The sequence below is a fragment of the Anolis sagrei genome, chromosome 2 (assembly GCF_037176765.1).
Source record: "Anolis sagrei isolate rAnoSag1 chromosome 2, rAnoSag1.mat, whole genome shotgun sequence".
In the NCBI taxonomy this organism is placed as follows: domain Eukaryota; kingdom Metazoa; phylum Chordata; class Lepidosauria; order Squamata; family Dactyloidae; genus Anolis; species Anolis sagrei.
This window is the reverse complement of record NC_090022.1, coordinates 6639102-6655912: the sequence shown is the minus strand read 5'-3', so window position 1 is coordinate 6655912 and position 16811 is coordinate 6639102. Positions and strand designations below refer to the sequence as shown.

Below are 16811 nucleotides of genomic sequence, written 5' to 3'. Positions count from 1 at the left end.
AACGGCTCTCACAGTCAGGAAGCTCTTCCTCATGTTCAGATGGAATCCCCTTTCTTGTAATTTGAAGCCATTGTTTCGCGTCCAGAGGCGGCCCTAAGTAATTTTCAACGGTAAGCAAACAGTATTTTGGCTCCCTCCCCCCTAACCAATCATTGCTATATATTTTCTGTTTGTCGTGGGAGTTCTGTGTGCCATATTTGGTTCAATTCCATCATTGGTGGAGTTCAGAATGCTCCTTGATTATAGGTGAACTATACATCCCAGTAACTACACTTGCCGCACTTACTCCCTTGCCTGACCCGCTTTGGGTCCAGAGGCATGCCTGAAGACCCCGGCGTGTGCACCAAAAGTCACCTCTTCTCCTGACTTTCTCCTCAGCCATTGGGACCCAGAGAGAGAGAGGTGGAGGTGCCCACCTTTCCTGAAGGTAGGCACAAAAACAAAAGAGGGAGCGGAGGTGGGAGATACCTCCAGCCGGAGGGGCTCTCTCTCTCTCTCTCTCTCTCTCTCTCTCTCTCTCTATCTCTCTCTCTTGGTCCCAATGGCTGAAGAGAAAGTCAGGAGAAGAGGCGACTTTTGGTGCGCACGCTGGGGTCTTCAGACACACCTCTGGACCCGAAGCGGGCCAGGCGCGGTGGCTCCGCCCCTTGGCCCACCCGCGGATTGGGGAGAGGAGGGGAGGCGGGTGGAGCGCTGGGGGATCGGGAAAGGGATCCGTCATGGGGAAGGGATCGAACGCGGAGAACGATTGAGCACCGGCTCTGCTCGCGCACCCGGTGGCCGGGTGGAGCAGGAATGAGAGGGGCTAGGCAAGGCTCAAGGGCCCGGCCCCTTTGGGAAGAGGATCGCCCGGCAGCGAGGCAAGAAAGCCGAGACTCCCCCCGGACTGCTAGGGCTGTTGTGAGCTGAGGGAGCGCTCCTCAAGTGGCAGTCGAGGGGCATTTACAGAGGTGCCTCGGCGCCCCTGGCAAAAAAAAAAGTGTTCTGCGACGGCTTACTTCGCGTAATGGACGAGCCGCCCCTGTTCAGAGGTTGTGAGGTCTGTTGGAAATTAGCCAAGTGGGGTTTATACATCTGTGGAATAATGTCCAGGGTGGGAGAAAGAACTCTTGTATGAATGTTGCAATTGGCTGCTTTGATAAGCACTGAATGGCCTTGCAGCTTCAAAGCCTGGCTGCTTCCTGCCTGTGGGGAATCCTTTGTTGGGAAGTGTTAGGCCAGACCTGAAACAATCAGGGCCAGCTAACACTCCCAACAGTCAGGCTTTGAAGCTGCAAGGCAGAAAGATTTTGGGACTCAAGTTGCTTTGGAGTGGAGAGCTTTCGCTCCCAGATCCACCCTGAGAGATCTTGGGACCTGGGACGCAACGGAGGTTGGAAGGCTTCCTCCTACATCCTGAGACCCCCTCTCTTTCCTCTTCCCTCCCTTCCTTCCAAACCTCCTTTCGCTTTTGCTTTCACTTTCTCGGGAGCGGAGAGAGGAGAACTCAGTCGCGCGTGGGCGATGGCGCTGCAGGAGGTGTGCGGCGCGCCCTTGCCCTCCAAGGCTTGGGACTGGGACCCCCGGGAACACCTTCGGGTCTCCCCCAACGAGGCCGGGCACTTCGCCTTCGGGTTGCGAGAACCTCGCATCGCTGTGCCGCTCGGGAGGCAGGTAAGGAAGGAAGGAGGGGAAGGTGTCGGGAGCCTGATCCGAGCTCGACCTTTGAAGGGAGGGAGCCTCTGAGCGCGTGCAGAGTGCTGCCTTGGAAGCCCACTGCCTTTAGAACCCGGGAGCCAGGAGGGAAGGGTTTTAGTTTGGTGGGGGTGTGAACTTCAGGGCTTTCCCTTTCCTAAACACAGCTCAAGGGGCATCTACACAGGCATGGGTCAACTTCGACCCTCCCTCCAGGGAGACTAGGACGCAATGGAGCAATGGCTTCAAACTACAAGAGAGGAGATTCCATCTGAACACGAGGAAGAACTTCCTGACTGTGAGAGCCGTTCAGCAGTGGAACTCTCTGCCCCGGAGTGTGGTGGAGGCTCCTTCTTTGGAAGCTTTTAAACAGAGGCTGGATGGCCATCTGTCAAGGGTGATTTGAATGCAATATTCCTGCTTCTTGGCAGAATGGGGTTGGACTGGATGGCCCAGGAGGTCTCTTCCAACTCTTTGATTCTATGATTCTAGGGAGTTTTGGACTTCAACCCCCTCAATTCCTAACAGCCTGGTCCCGAAATGCTGCACCACTCTCACAACCACCATGGCAGGCTACACAAAGAAGCCATTGAAGCAGATGGACAAGTCGCAAAGGGAGGTGTGCTAAGCACCTGCTCTCCTTTTGGGTTGTTGTAGGTTTTTCTGGGCTATATGGCCATGTTCTAGAGGCATTCTCTCCTGACGTTTCGCCCGCATCTGTGGCAAGCATCCTCAGAGGTAGGGAGGTATGTTGGAAGTAGGAAAATTGGGTTTATATATCTGTGGAATGACCAGGGTGGGACAAAGAACTCTTGCCTGTTGGAGCCAGGTGTGAATGTTTCAACTGACCACCTTGATTAGCATTTGATGCCCTAGCAGTTGTTTGGGGTGGCTTGTTAGTGACCTACCTCTGAGGATGCTTGCCGTAGATGCAGGCGAAATGTCAGGAGAGAATGCCTCTAGAACAGTGGTTCTCAACGTTCCTAATGCCACGGCCCCTTAATACAGTTCCTCATGTTGTGGTGACCCCCCAGCCATTAAATTATTTTCATTGCTACTTCCTAATTGTAATTTTGCTACTGTTATGAATCGTTATGTAAATATCTGATATGCAGGACGTATTCTCATTCACTGGACCAAATTTGGCACAAATACCTAATATGCCCAAATTTGAATACTGGTGGGGTTGGGATGGGAGTTCGAAAACATGCAAATGTGAGTAGATCAATAGGTACCGCTCCAGTGGGAAGAATAACGGCGCTCCATGCAGTCATGCCGGCCACATGACCTTGGAGGTGTCTACGGACAACGCCGGCTCTTCGGCTTAGAAATGGAGATGAGCACCACACCCCAGAGTCAGACATGACTGGACTTAATGTCAGGGGACTACCTTTACCTTTACCTTTTTGGATGGGAGGATTGATTTTGTCATTTGGGAGTTGTAGTTGCTGGGATGTATAGTTCACCTACATTCAAAGAGCATTCTGAACTCTACCAATGATGGAGTTGGCCCAAACTTGGCATACAGAACTCCCATGACCAACTGAAAATACTGGAAGGATTTGGTGGGCATTGACCTTGAGTTTTGGAGTTGTAGTTCGCCTACATGCAGAGAGCACTACGGACTCAAACAATGATGGATCTGTATCAAACTTGGCACGAATATTCAATATGCCCAAATGTAAACACTGGTGGAGTTTGGGGAAAATAGACCTTGACATTTGGAAGTTGTAGTTGCTGGGATTTATAGTTCACCTACAACCAAAGAGCATTCTGAAGCCCACCTATGATAGAATTAGGCCAAACTTCCCACACAGAATTCCCATGACCAACAGAAAATACTGTCTGTGATGGTCTTTGGCGACCCCTCCGACACTCCCTCACGGTCCCTCCAGGGGTCCCGACCCCCAGGTTGAGAACCACTGCTCTAGAACATGGCCATATAGCCCGAAAAAACCTACAACAGCCCAGTGATTCTGGCCATGAAAGCCTTTGACAAAGTTCTCCTTTTCTCTTAGCCTTCAGAGTTCTTGCAGACCCACTGCGAAGGCAGTGCTGATGGGCACCGGATCGAGCTGGCCCACGGGACCACCACCCTGGCCTTTACGTTCCAACATGGAGTGATTGTAGCCACCGACTCTCGGGCATCGGCCGGCAAATACATCTGTGAGTGCTTCTGTGGACCATGGAGGAGAAAGTGTGGGTGGGTTTTAGAAAGGGGGAAGATTATGACTTTCTTTATTTCAGCTGGCACCTTGTTGGCGCGTTACAGCACCATAAATTTAACTGCAAGTGCATAAAGTTGGGCATAAAGCCAGTGTGACATGGCGGTTTGAGTCTTGGATTACAGCTCTGGAGACTTGGTTCAGAATCCCTGCTCTGGGTGAACTCTGTGCAAGTCCCACATTTTCAGCCCCAGGAAACCACCTCAGGGTCTCCATGTGTTGGAAACAACTTGAAGGCACACAACAATGTGAGTTGGATTGTGTCTTTGCTCGGTGTTTCAGAAGGAAATTGCATCAATAGGAGCATAGTGTCTAGATCTAGAGAAGTCATGCTCTCCATGCTCTATTCCGCTTTGGTTAGACCACACCTGGAATATTGTGTCCAGTTCTAGGCACCACAATTGAAGAGAGATATTGACAAGCTGGAATGTGTCCAGAGGAAGGCGACTCAAATGATAAAGGGTCTGAGAACAAGCCCTATGAGGAGCGGCTTAAGGAGCTGGGCATGTTTAGCCTGAAGAAGAGAAGGATGAGAGGAGATATGATAGCCATGTATAAATATGTGAGAGGAAGCCACAGGGAGGAGGGAGCAAGCTGGTTTTCTGCTGCCCTGGAGACTAGGACGCAAACTACAAGAGAGGAGATTCCACCTGAACATGAGGAAGAACTTCCTGACTGTGAGAGCCGTTCAGCAGTGGAACTTTCTGCCTTAGAGAGTGGTGGAGGCTCCTTCTTTGGAAGCTTTTAAACAGAGGCTGGATGGCCGTCAGGGGTGCTTTGAATGCAATATTCCTGCTTCTTGGCAGAATGGGGTTGGACTGGATGGCCCATGAGGTCTCTTCCAACTCTAGGATTCTATGATTCTATGAAATGGAACTTAGTTACTATATGGCCCAAGGAGAGCCAGCAGCATGGTTTCTGTGCATTGGTCCTGACGTATCCAAATGGACAGCATGTCCTATGACGCAGCAGAAGTCACAGAATCATAGAGTTGGAAAGGACCGCAAGGGTCACGCAGTCCAATCCTCTGGCCCTTTTGTCCTATGGGAAAACTTGAATGCCGCCTGTGTAGCACTAGAGGAAGTTTAGTATAAAGGTACTAACTTTTGCAGTCATTTCATAGGACGGCCGTCTGCCAGGGGTGCTTTGAATGTGCTTTTCCTGCTTCTTGGCAGGGGGTTGGACTGGATGGCCCACCAGGTCTCTTCCAACTCTAGGATTCTATTATTCTTTGGGTCCCCCAAAGGGTGACTGTTCTGTCACGCACTGGGTCTGAACAAATTGTCTTTATTCTATAGGACGTATACTTTAAACCCAGTGGAAGCCGGGGTGCCTCAAAGAGAGATTCTTAGGGATTTCCTGAAGTATTGGTCTCTGGAGTCTTTAATGGTACAACAAAGTCTTTATTAAGGAACAAATAACAAATCTTCAGACAACACTTCAAGGTTTTCTTATTCTAGTCTTTAAGAGACTGGCACTGACTTGGATTAACTGTACTTTCTCAGCATGAGGAAGAACCCTTTATAATCTCTCTGTTATCTGGGCCTCGCTGGTTTGGGTCTTACTACCGATCCCAAATGCGTCTGGACATCGAGTAAACCTACCAGCCAAGGCTTGAAGATACTTCAGCTGGAATTCCGTGGTTCTGTAATGCTGTCCTGTGGGAACTTCAGGGCTGTTTTCCCCTCTGGTGCTGTGAGGCTGTGTGCTCTCAGCCAGAGCCTTTGGGATCTTTTCCTTCTGTTTCTATTTCCCTGGATGATCCCCGGATGATCCTGAGGAATGAAGCTTTTCCTATGGGACAAGCTGTCTGCGTCCTATAGACTAGCTTCCTTGTGTGTGACTGACTAAAAATGGCTCCCTTCTCTTCTGAAAACCCAAAAGGGGCAGAACTAAGGAACCTAATGATGATGGACAGGTGGCCTGCCCTATAACTGCAAACTTTAACAGGAAGCCACCCTTCTGCCAAATCCCAAGCCTTGGGCTGCAAGCAAACACTTAAATACAAGGCAAATAAAGTGGGAGCTTCTGGTACAGCTGTACCAGCACAGTGACACATGTGGCCATATCAAGGCTGGGCTGCCTTAGCCCTTGTGGACCCCAATGACCCCTCCCACCCTCAGCTGCAACTTAAAATGAGACATTGGTCAAAAGGCTTTGTCAAGATTCATTGACTCTTCCAAACCCTGGGGACAGAATTCAAAAAGAGAGGAATGTTAGTCTGGAATATCAGTCTGCAAAGGGATCTTGTTGGGACTAATAAGTGAGCAAATGGAGTGGCTGTCATCAGCCTTGGTACAGTAAGTGTGCATCTACGTTGTAGAATTGGTGCACTTTGATACTATTTTGACAGCCATGGCTCAATGCTATGGTGATGTGGTTTGGTGAGGCACTAGCTGTCAGGAAGTGTCCGTTCAAGCTTATGTCCACAAAAGCTGAAATCCACTCCCTGACAATTGGGAGTGAATTACTGAAGGCTGATAAGGGCCATCTGGACAAAGGGGGGGGGGGGGGGGAGAGAAACTTGAATGATGTTGCATGTTCTGTGGGAATGGAATGGAACCGTTAGAATAGATAAGAAAGAGGGGTGTGGGGATGGATAGGGGAAATACCACAGCTTTGGCGGGAAACAGTTGGAACTAGCTTTCACTTTGCTTTGGATAGATCAAATAATAAATGCGTGTCCAAGGAATCTCCTTGTGAGCTTGTTTTTATTCCAAAATCTGCCAAGAGCTGACACTAGCACGGTGGTAGAGAAGACTAAAGACTTTGCAAAACTTACTTACTTACTTACTTAGGCGATCCCTCGTAGTCTGAGGATGATGGTCCTCCAAGAGTGGTATCCTGGTGGTGGATCGGTAGGTAACTGTGGAGCCCTATTCTTGACCTGCATGTTCTCCCACAGTGAGGGCATTGGTTTCCAGGTGGAAGGTGGTCTCGGACGGGGTTGGCTTGACACGCCTTCCTCTTGGCACATTTCTCTCTTTCACCCTCCATTCGTGCCTCTTCAAATTCTGCAGCACTGCTGGCCACAGCTGACCTCCAACTGGAGCGCTCAAGGGCCAAGGCTTCCCAGTTCTCAGTGTCTATGCCAGAGTTTTTAAGGTTGGCTTTGAGCCCATCTTTAAATCTCTTTTCCTGTCCACCAACATTCTGTTTTCCTTTCATGAGTTTGGAGTAGAGCAACTGCTTTGAGAGACAGTGGTCAGGCATCCGGACAATGTGGCCGGTCCAGCGGAGTTGATGGCGGAGGACCATCGCTTCAATGCTGGTGGTCTTTGCTTCTTCCAGCACTCTGATGTTTGTCCGCCTGTCTTCCCAAGAGATTTGCAGGATTTTCTGGAGGCAGCGCTGATGGAATCGTTCCAGGAGTTGCATGTGACGTCTGTAGACAGTCCACGTTTCGCAGGCGTATAGCAGGGTTGGGAGGACAATAGCTTTATAAACAAGCACCTTGGTATCCCTACGGATGTCCCGGTCCTCAAACACTCTCTGCTTCATTTGGAAAAATGCTGCACTCACAGAGCTCAGGGGGTGTTGTATTTCAGTGTCAATGTTGACTTTGGTGGAGAGGTGGCTGCCAAGGTAGCGGAAATAATCAACATTTTCTAATGTTACACCATTGAGCTGTATCTCTGGCATTGGAAAGGGATTGACTGGTGACTGCTGGAAGAGCACTTTGGTTTTCTTGATGTTCAATGACAGGCCAAGCTTCTCGTATGCTTCTGCAAAGGTGTTTAAAGTGGCTTGTAGATCTTCTTCTGAATGCGCACAGATGATGTTGTCGTCAGCATACTGGAGTTCTATAACGTTGTTGTAACCTTGGTTTTGGCTTTCAGTCTGCTGAGGTTAAACAGCTTGCCATCTGTCTGATAGATGATTTCCACTCCGGTGGGAAGCTTCCCAACAACAAGATGAAGTATCATAGCGATGAAGATGGAGAATAAAGTTGGGGCAATGACACATCCCTGTTTAATGCCTGATTTTGCAAACTACAGCTCCAATGATTCCATTGAGTCATGGCAATGAAAGTGGTGTTAAACTTCATTTAATTCCTCTGTGTAGGTGCCCCGTAAGTCTAGTTCCTCAGATGCAAGGTTCATAGATCTGAGGAAGAGGATATAGTGTATGTAAGATGCTACAAGATGCTTTGGCATACTACAAAACCCTGCTAGACCGGTTTGACTGGAGACAAGCCAACAAAAGCGGTTATCTGCTTCAGGAAGGAAAGACTGCCAGACTGAATCTGGACTCTACCCCTTGATAGCAGTCTTTCTTTGGGTAGGATCTCTATGCTACCATGCATGTGCCCTGAGAGACAGCATGATTTGAGTGTTAGACTAAGACTCTGGGGGACTAAGACCCTTCTACACTGCCATCTAAAATCCAGATTATCTTCTTTGAACTGGATTATATGGCAGTGTAGACTCATATAACAAGAATGATTGACAACTGGGAAATAGAGGGAGAAAATGTGGAGGCCGCGACAGACTTTGTATTTCTAGGCGCAAAGATGAGTGCAGATGCAGACTGTGGCCAGGAAATCAGAAGACGCTTCCTTCTTGGGAGGAGAGCAATGTCCAATCTCAATAAAATAGTAAAGAGTAGAGACATCAGACTGGCAACCAAGATCCATTGCCTAGTCAAAGCCATGGGATTCCCTGTAGTAACCTACGGATGTGAGAGCTGGACCTTAGGGAAGGCTGAGCGAAGGAAGATAGACACTTTTGAGCTGTGGTGCTGGAGGAAAGTGCTGAGAGTGCCTTGGACTGCGAGAAGATCCAACCAGTCCATCCTCCAGGAAATAAAGCCCGGCTGCTCATTGGAGGGAAGGAGACTAGAGACAAAGTTGAAGTCCTTTGGCCACATCATGAGGAGACAGCAAAGCCAAGAGAAGACAATGATGCTGGGGAAAGTGGAAGGCAAAAGGAAGAGGGGCCGACCAAGGGCAAGAGGGATGGATGGCATCCTTGAAGTGACTGGCTTGACTCTGAAGGAGCTGGGGGTGGTGACGGCCGACAGGGAGCTCTGGCGTGGGCTGGTTCATGAGGTCACGAAGAGTCGGAGACGACTGAACGAATGAACAACAACAAGACTCATATAATCCAGTCCAAAGCACATAATGTGGATCATCTGCTTTGATAATCTGGATTATATGAAAGTGAGACCAATGTTTTTAATTCTCCCTTTGCTCCTGGAAACTCATTTAGTGAGTTTGGGGAAGTCACACTCTCTCAGCCTCAAAGGAAAGTCATAGCAAAGCCCCTATGAACAAATTCTACCAAGTAAACCCTGCGGCCTGTAGGTCAGAAATTATTTGAAAGCACACAACAAATGTACTTTTTAATTGCCTGTTGATGGCCCCATGCGTTTCGTAGGGTTATCGTAAGCAAAGGATATTTGGAGATGGTTCTCCATCACTTTCCTCTGAAATAATCAAAGACAACGGAAGGAATAATCTCAGTATATTATGCACTAGATCAGTGTTTCTTAACCTTCCCAATGCCGCGACCCTTAATATAGTTCCTTATGTTGTGGTGACCCCCAACCATAACATTATTGTCGTTGCTACTTCAGAACTGTCATTTTGATATTGTTATGAATCATCATGTACATATCAGATATGCAGGATGTATTTTCACTCAGTGGACCAAATTTGGCACAAATACCCAATACGCCCAAATTTGAATACTGGTGTGGTTGGGGGCAGGGGATTGATTTTGTCATTTGGGAGTTGTAGTTGCTGGAATTTATAGTTCACCTACAATCAAAGAGCATTCTGAACTCCACCAACAATGGAATTAAACCAAACTTGGCACACAGAACTCCCATGACCAACAGAAAATACTGGAAGGGTTTGGTGGGCATTGACCTTGAGTTTTTGAGTTATAGTTCACCTACATCCAGAGAGCATTGTGGACTCAAACAATGATGGATCTGGACTAATAAATAAGAACGGCAGCTCCCAGAATCCCCTAACCCAGTGATTCCAAACTGTGGATCCCCTAAAGTTTTGGACTTCAACTCCCAGAAATCCTAACAGCTGGTCAACTGGCTGGGATTTCTGTGAGTTGTAGGCCAAAAACACCTGGGGACCCACAGGTTGAGAACCACTGTTTTAAACAGAGGATGACCATGTATGAGGAGGGTCTTGATTATGTTTTCCTGTATGGTAGAAAGAGGTTGGACTGGATGACCCTTGATGTCTTCCAAGTCCATGATTCCACAGACTTCTTCTCATGTCTCTCCTTCTCCCATTTTACTCCTGTCCTGCAGCTACTCTGCTTTTCAACAAAGTAATTGAGATCAACCCCTACTTGCTGGGCACCATGTCAGGGAGTGCTGCGGACTGCCAGTACTGGGAACGCCTCCTGGCCAAGCACTGCAGGTGTGTCTCCTGAACCCATGAAGGTCCTCCTCTGCTTGTCAGAAATAGGGGGACTTGAGGCTCCTTGGCTTCTTCCACTCCCATTTATTTCCATTTCTTTCCACTCCCAACCCCATGCTTTCCTTCTCTGGATCCAGACTCTATTACCTGCGCAACAAGGAACGGATCAGCGTCTCAGCAGCCTCCAAGCTGTTGGCCAACATGCTGTGCGAGTACCGAGGGATGGGCCTCTCTGTGGGCAGCATGGTGTGCGGATGGGACAAGAAGGTAAAATGTTTAATTTCACAATTCAGCAGCAGGTCAGTTGCACAACTTCAGCGCTTTCCAGTAGCTTCTTCCTGCACAGTATTTTCAGTCAACTGCTCCCAAAAACTGCAGTCACTCTGGAACTCTTTTACAGACACTTGAGCACATGCCCGGCCATTGTCAGTTTTACTATTAATCATAGAATCAAAGAGTTGGAAGAGACCTCATGGGCCATCCAGTCCAACCCCATTCTGCCAAGAAGCAGGAATATTGCATTCAAATCACCCCTGACAGATGGCCATCCAGCCTCTGCTTAAAAGCCTCCAAAGAAGGAGCCTCCACCACACTCCCTCCGGGGCAGAGAGTTCCACTGCTGAACGGCTCTCACAGTCAGGAAGTTCTTCCTCATGTTCAGATGGAATCTCCTCTCTTGTAGTTTGAAACCATTGTTCCGCGTCCTAGTCTCCAAGGAAGCAGAAAACAAGCTTGCTCCCTCCTCCCTGTGGCTTCCTCTCACATATTTATACATGGCTATCATATCTCCTCTCAGCCTTCTCTTCTTCAGGCTAAACATGCCCAGTTCCCTAAGCCGCTCCTCATAGGGCTTGTTCTCCAGACCCTTGATCATTTTAGTCGCCCTCCTCTGGACACATTCCAGCTTGTCAATATCTCTCTTGAACTGTGGCGCCCAGAATTGGACACAATATTCCAGATGTGGTCTAACCAAAGCAGAATAGAGGGGTAGCATTACTTCCTTAGATCTAGACACTATGCTCCTATTGATGCAGGCCAAAATCCCATTGGCTTTTTTTGCCACCACATCACATTGTTGGCTCATGTTTAACTTGTTGTCCACGAGGACTCCAAGATCTTTTTCACACGTACTGCTCTCGAGCCAGGCGTCCCCCATTCTGTATCTTTGCATTTCATTTTTTCTTCCAAAGTGGAGTATCTTGCATTTGTCACTGTTGAACTTCATTTTGTTAGTTTTGGCCCATCTCTCTAATCTGGTGTTTTGTTTTCCCCTCCAATCTAGATGACACTACAAACTTACCACAGCACACAGTTATATCTTGTCTTAGCAGACAGGTTCTTTTAATCAATTACATAGAGCCTTCGACGAACAGCATCACAGCACAAGGAGAGAAATATACACTGTACATGACTTCCTTATATACAATTCTATACAATTACACATAGCAATCTCTGATTGGTTCCCAACTCATTAACTTAACTCAAACCCAGGATTGCATCATTCACAATCACCTGGACTAGGCCAGAACACATTCCCCAATTGATTCCCTATATACAGTTAATGCATGACTCAGCATTTCCGATAGAAGCCTATTAGCAGTGCATGACTCAGCTATATTACATTGCCATACATTGTAAAACCTGACATAAAAACTGGTGTCAATTGTTGTAGATATCCTTTTTTTCTGGGGTGGAGGGGGTATCATAGAAATAAGAGCACGGGGAGATGATGTTTTCATCCCTTTCCTGCCAGGGAATGAGCCTGTGAAAGGAAGAAGCAGGAACCTTGTCGCTGTCCCTTGTTGCAGCCTCACTCTCTGGCAGAAGAGCCTTCGAAACACTATGCCCTTTTGCCCCAATTGCCGGCAGAACAGAGCTCTGTCACTCGCTGCAGCTGCTGTTCCCCAAAGGAGGTTATGAAGGGTGGCCTAGGAGATGTTACTTAGTTATCGATTCATAACTAATTAGCTGATGTTGAATACCAGATGATGATGAGGAGGAGGATAATAATAATGATAGAAATAGCAGAAGCACAACTGCAGCACAGCTATGGAGAATCCTGTTTTCTACCGCTGTGTATTTAGCTTGAAAAATACAAAATAAGTTCAGGTTTTGAGAGAACTTAAACCTATCACCCCTGGGAAAGATTTTCACCCATCTTTCCTAACCAAAACACCTAGAGATGCTAAAGGTCACAAAAAGGCCTCAAGGCCTGCTCTGAGCCCATCCCTGCACAACATCCAATGGCAAAGAAGGACCAAATGTATATGGGTGATTAAATGTCCCTCTTGGCTCTAGTCTCAGGGGTGGGAGTCACGTGACTCTGGGAGATGTTGAGACAGTTGCCCACAAAAGGCCCAGCCAGCAGAACCAATGGTAAGGGATTCTAGGAGTTGCAACCCATCCCATACTTCAAAGAGCCATGGAGGTAGCTAATCAGATTGAGGTTGGAGACTGGAAGGGAGGGGTCTCACGGTCATCCCTAAAAGCCTCTTACATGGTGGATGCATTTGAGAGAGGGCTGTGGTTTAGGGGATTGGGAATGAAGTATTTGCTAGGAGTAGGTGTACCTGGAACTGTAGCAAGGCCTGGCAGGTCCTCATCATCAACAACAACAGCAACATTGCTAAAACAATAGATAAAACACTAACAAGAGATGAAACAAGATACACAGAGTTTAAATACAAATTAAAATCTACAGGTGAAATGCAAATTAAAATATCACAACTTAAAACTGGTGGGGTAGGACTGCTGGAAGAGATGGGCCTTCAATTGCAACTTAAATTCCAATAGATGATCTAGTTGTTGCATCTCTTCTGGAAGGTCATTCCGCAGTCTTGGGTCCTCCAGTCCTCTGGCTGACAGTTGCCAGTTGGGTTCTGGCTGGGTGGTAAGGACAGGAGTGGGCATTGAGGCTTCTGAGAGACAACCTTTCCTCCAATTATTGATCTCTCCAATTGTAGGGACCAGGTCTTTATTACATAGACAGTAACGGGGTACGCCTGAGTGGGCCCCTCTTCTCCACCGGAAGCGGAAACACTTATGCCTACGGAGTGCTGGACAGCGGGCACCGTCCTGACCTGACTGTGGAGGAAGCCTATGACCTTGGCCGAAAAGCCATTTCGTATGCCACGCACCGTGATGCCTATTCGGGTGGAGTGGTGAATAGTAAGTACGCCTGACCAGAACTTGGGGAAGATCCTATTTTGGTCTATGATTCCCATAAGCATAGCAGACCGGGATATAGCACAGCTGGTAAACCACGACCGGCAGCAGTTGCCAGTTCATAGCCTGGGTCAGGGTGAGCACCTAATTGCCAGCCCAGCTCACTGTTCACCTAAGCAGTTCAAAAACAGCTTAGAACTGTAAGTAGAGCAATTAGGTACCGCTAAAAAGTGGGGGAGGTATTTTACAACACCATCAAAGAAAAATGACAGAAAATGCCAGTGTCCAAAAGGAAGGAGGAAGTCCTGATGGCTCTTTGTCATAGAGGATGGGGTGATAGCACTCCCCCTGTGACTGGATTTGAGCACAACCTCCAAGGCACAGAAAAGTTTAATGTTTGCTGTGTATGTGTACTGTGATCCACCCTGAGTCCCCTTGGGGAGATAGGGCGGAATATAAATAAAGTGTTTGTTCTGGTACGTCTGTACCAGGAGCTCCAACTTTATTTTCTTTCAATTAAATGTTTGCATGCATTCCAAGGCTTCAGGGATTTTGCAAACAGTGACTTCCCTTGGTTTGCAGTCATGGGGCAAGCCACCTGTCTATCATTGTTAAGTTTGGATCCGCCCCTTCTCCCAGGGACATGGGAGGAGAGGGAGCCATTTTTAGTTAGTCTTACAGAAGGAAACCAAGCTATAGGACGTGGAGTAGCTTCACCCACAGAAAAGCTTCACTTCTTAAGAATTCCAGGGAATTCCGGGGAGAACAGTCTCAAAGCTCTGGCAGGGAGCTCACAGCCTCTCAGCCTTACAGCATCTGAGGGAAACAGCCCTAAAAGGTTTCTTAAGAAATTCCGGGGGAAAGCAGCTTTACAGACCCAAAGAACTCCAGCTGGAGAATCTGCAAGCCTTTACTGGTAGGTCTACTTGGTGCTCAAGACACAGTTTGAATCCGGTAGTAGGACCCACATCAGTAAAGCTTAGATAGTAGACAGCCTGGGAGAGGCTAAAAAAGGGTTTTCCTCTTAAAATGAAAGAATAGTTAACGAAGACAGTTGCCTGTCCCTTGAGGACAAGAGTAAGGAAGCCACCAGTTGACTCAAAGCCTTGAAGCATTTGTTTGACTCATTGAAGATTTGAGAAGTATCTGTTTAATTTGTTCAATTATAAAGGACTTTGATAAATCATTAAAGACTCTAAGACCATTTCTACAGGAAAACCCTTGAGGGCCTCTCTTCGAGGCACCCTGGCTTCCCGCTGGGCACAAAGTACACGTCCTATTCAAAGTCAATTGTTACAGGCCCAGCGCATGACAGAACAGTGTTGTTGTTGTTGTTATCCCTTAGATTCTGGCTTGCTGAAAAATTGCAGTCCCTCAAAGCAATTTTTGCGAGTTCTGTGTTGGGACTCAACCTGTGTTTCACCCTGAATCTGTTATAGTGTTTTCCCCTTCTAATGTTTCTGAGTCTGTCTTGGATGTTAATGAGGATGAGGTGCAAAATGGAGACAATAAGGTTACTGCAGACTCTGATCGAGAAGGGTCAGGAGAAAGGCTGAGTTCTCATGAGAAAATTCCAGGCTCAAGTTTGTAGGAAAGTTCAGTCCCTTCTCCAGGCTCGAGTCTGCAAGATAGTTTCACACCTGCAGTTAATGAAGAGATAGAGAAGACCAGCTGCCGGCTGGAAATTAGCTAGAACCGTAGAGAGGCCCAATATTTACGCAGGTCAGAAAGAATTCGGCAATTAAGGTCCAAGACTGGGGGTGGGGGGTGGGGAGTAGAAATCAGTTTTTGGGACTTAAATTGAGCTCTTAGGGAATTTCCTTCAGACCAGGCATTGTTTGGTTTCAAGTCAAGTCTTTTGGATATTCTTGTGGCCTCGTCTTCTAGGTTTCCTGGCTTTTCTGGTGGATTAGCAGTGGCTATGTTCATGGTTTTTATAGAAGGCATTGGATATTTCTTTGCATCTGGAATTAAATAGCAAGCTTTTGGATCTTTGATATTATTCCTATGTTTGGACACTGTTTATGTTGTGCTTATTTGGCTTTTTGCCTTTGGACTTTTATCAACTTTATATTCATCTCTTTTATTGGTTCCAATTATTCTTCAAATAAAGATGACTCTTTTTTCATCCAAGGTGTGGTGTAATTAATGATTAGAGGGTCCTGTTCCTACTCTGGAGTGCAACATTCTGCTTCTGATTCTTTCAGTCCCAGTATTCCATCTCTTTGTTTTGGTTTTCTTGTTTGTTTTTTGGGTAGTGAGAGTTGGATCTTGTTTTGCACATTTTTAACTCGCACCATGTTCCCTCTTTGTATCCAATTAGTGTACCATATGCAGAAAGACGGCTGGATCCGGGTCGGACGCACCGACGTCAGTGAACTGCTCTCCCAGTATGCCGAGGCCAAGAAGTGAAACCAAACTGGGGTCCAACTGGAAACTGCAAATGTCAGATGTGTGGACACTCAGGGCTGAAGGAGGGAAAGGCACAGGAGCAAAGTGCAACAAACGGGGCAATAATAAAGTATCTCAAGTTTTCCCTTTTTATTGTTGTCATGTTTACATCTTAGAGTTGTTTGTTTATTTATTTATTTATTTATTTCGGTTACTTCTACCCCGCCTTTCTCACCCCGAAGGGGACTCAGGGCGGCTTACAAAGGCACAATTCGATGCCAGCATCACATAACAGTAGTAAAACATATAGCATCAATTAACAGTTAAACAACCATTCCTGCATTACAACAATAAAACCAGTAAAACCAATACAAACCCAATTACTCCTCATTGACGGTCAGTGTTTGCTATCTCATAGTCCAAATTCCATTTCCACATTGTCAGTCCTGTCAGTCCTAATCATCTGATTGTCCTTATCTAGTTGTCTGGTCCCACAACCACGTCTTTCCTCCTGAAGGAGAGGAGGGATGTTGATGCCCTAATTTCCCCCAGGAGTGAGTTCCACAGGTGAGGGGCCACCACTGAGAAGGCCCTGCTCCTCGTCCCCACCAACCTCACTTGTGATAGCGGTGGGGTCGAGAGCAGGGCCTCCCCAGATGATCTCAAACTCCAGGGTGGGACGTAGAGGGAGATGCATTCGGACAGATACACTGGACCGGAACCGTGCAGGGTTTTGTAGGTCAAAACCAGCACCTTGAATTATGCTCTGACTTATAGAATCCATTGGGGCCGAGAGTGCATGACTTGCCCAAGGAAACCCTTGTGTGTTTTCCTAACTTAGTGGGGATTCAAACTCTGGCCTCTAGAATTATAGCCTAACACTCAGACCATCACGCCACCACAGCTTTGGATTTATTCTCCCACAGGGAACCCAAAACGGCTTGCAACATACACTAATACAGTACAAC

At 47.3% G+C, this 16811-nt stretch overlaps 2 protein-coding genes across 2 annotated transcripts in view; both read left to right on the top strand.

Annotated features, from left to right (window-relative positions):
• The window catches only part of LOC132769673 (uncharacterized), a 64736-nt gene that overhangs the window by 26718 nt on the left and 21207 nt on the right, over nt 1-16811 (top strand). The window lies entirely within an intron of this gene.
• PSMB8 (proteasome 20S subunit beta 8) lies at nt 1472-15994 on the top strand. The gene is made up of 6 exons (XM_060759628.2): nt 1472-1653; nt 3693-3840; nt 10176-10287; nt 10425-10554; nt 13251-13455; nt 15776-15994. Exons 1-6 carry the CDS (start codon nt 1504-1506, stop codon nt 15862-15864), a joined length of 834 nt encoding a protein of 277 aa, XP_060615611.2. The 5' UTR covers nt 1472-1503; the 3' UTR covers nt 15865-15994.

Excerpts from the sequence above, each read along its gene's own strand:
- PSMB8 (XM_060759628.2), top strand. The coding sequence starts at position 1,504 with ATGGCGCTGCAGGAGGTGTGCGGCGCGCCCTTGCCCTCCAAGGCTTGG. Across the intron at positions 1,654-3,692 it reads CTGTGCCGCTCGGGAGGCAG|CCTTCAGAGTTCTTGCAGAC; the intron begins GTAAGGAAGGAA and ends CTTTTCTCTTAG. Across the intron at positions 3,841-10,175 it reads ATCGGCCGGCAAATACATCT|CTACTCTGCTTTTCAACAAA; the intron begins GTGAGTGCTTCT and ends CCTGTCCTGCAG.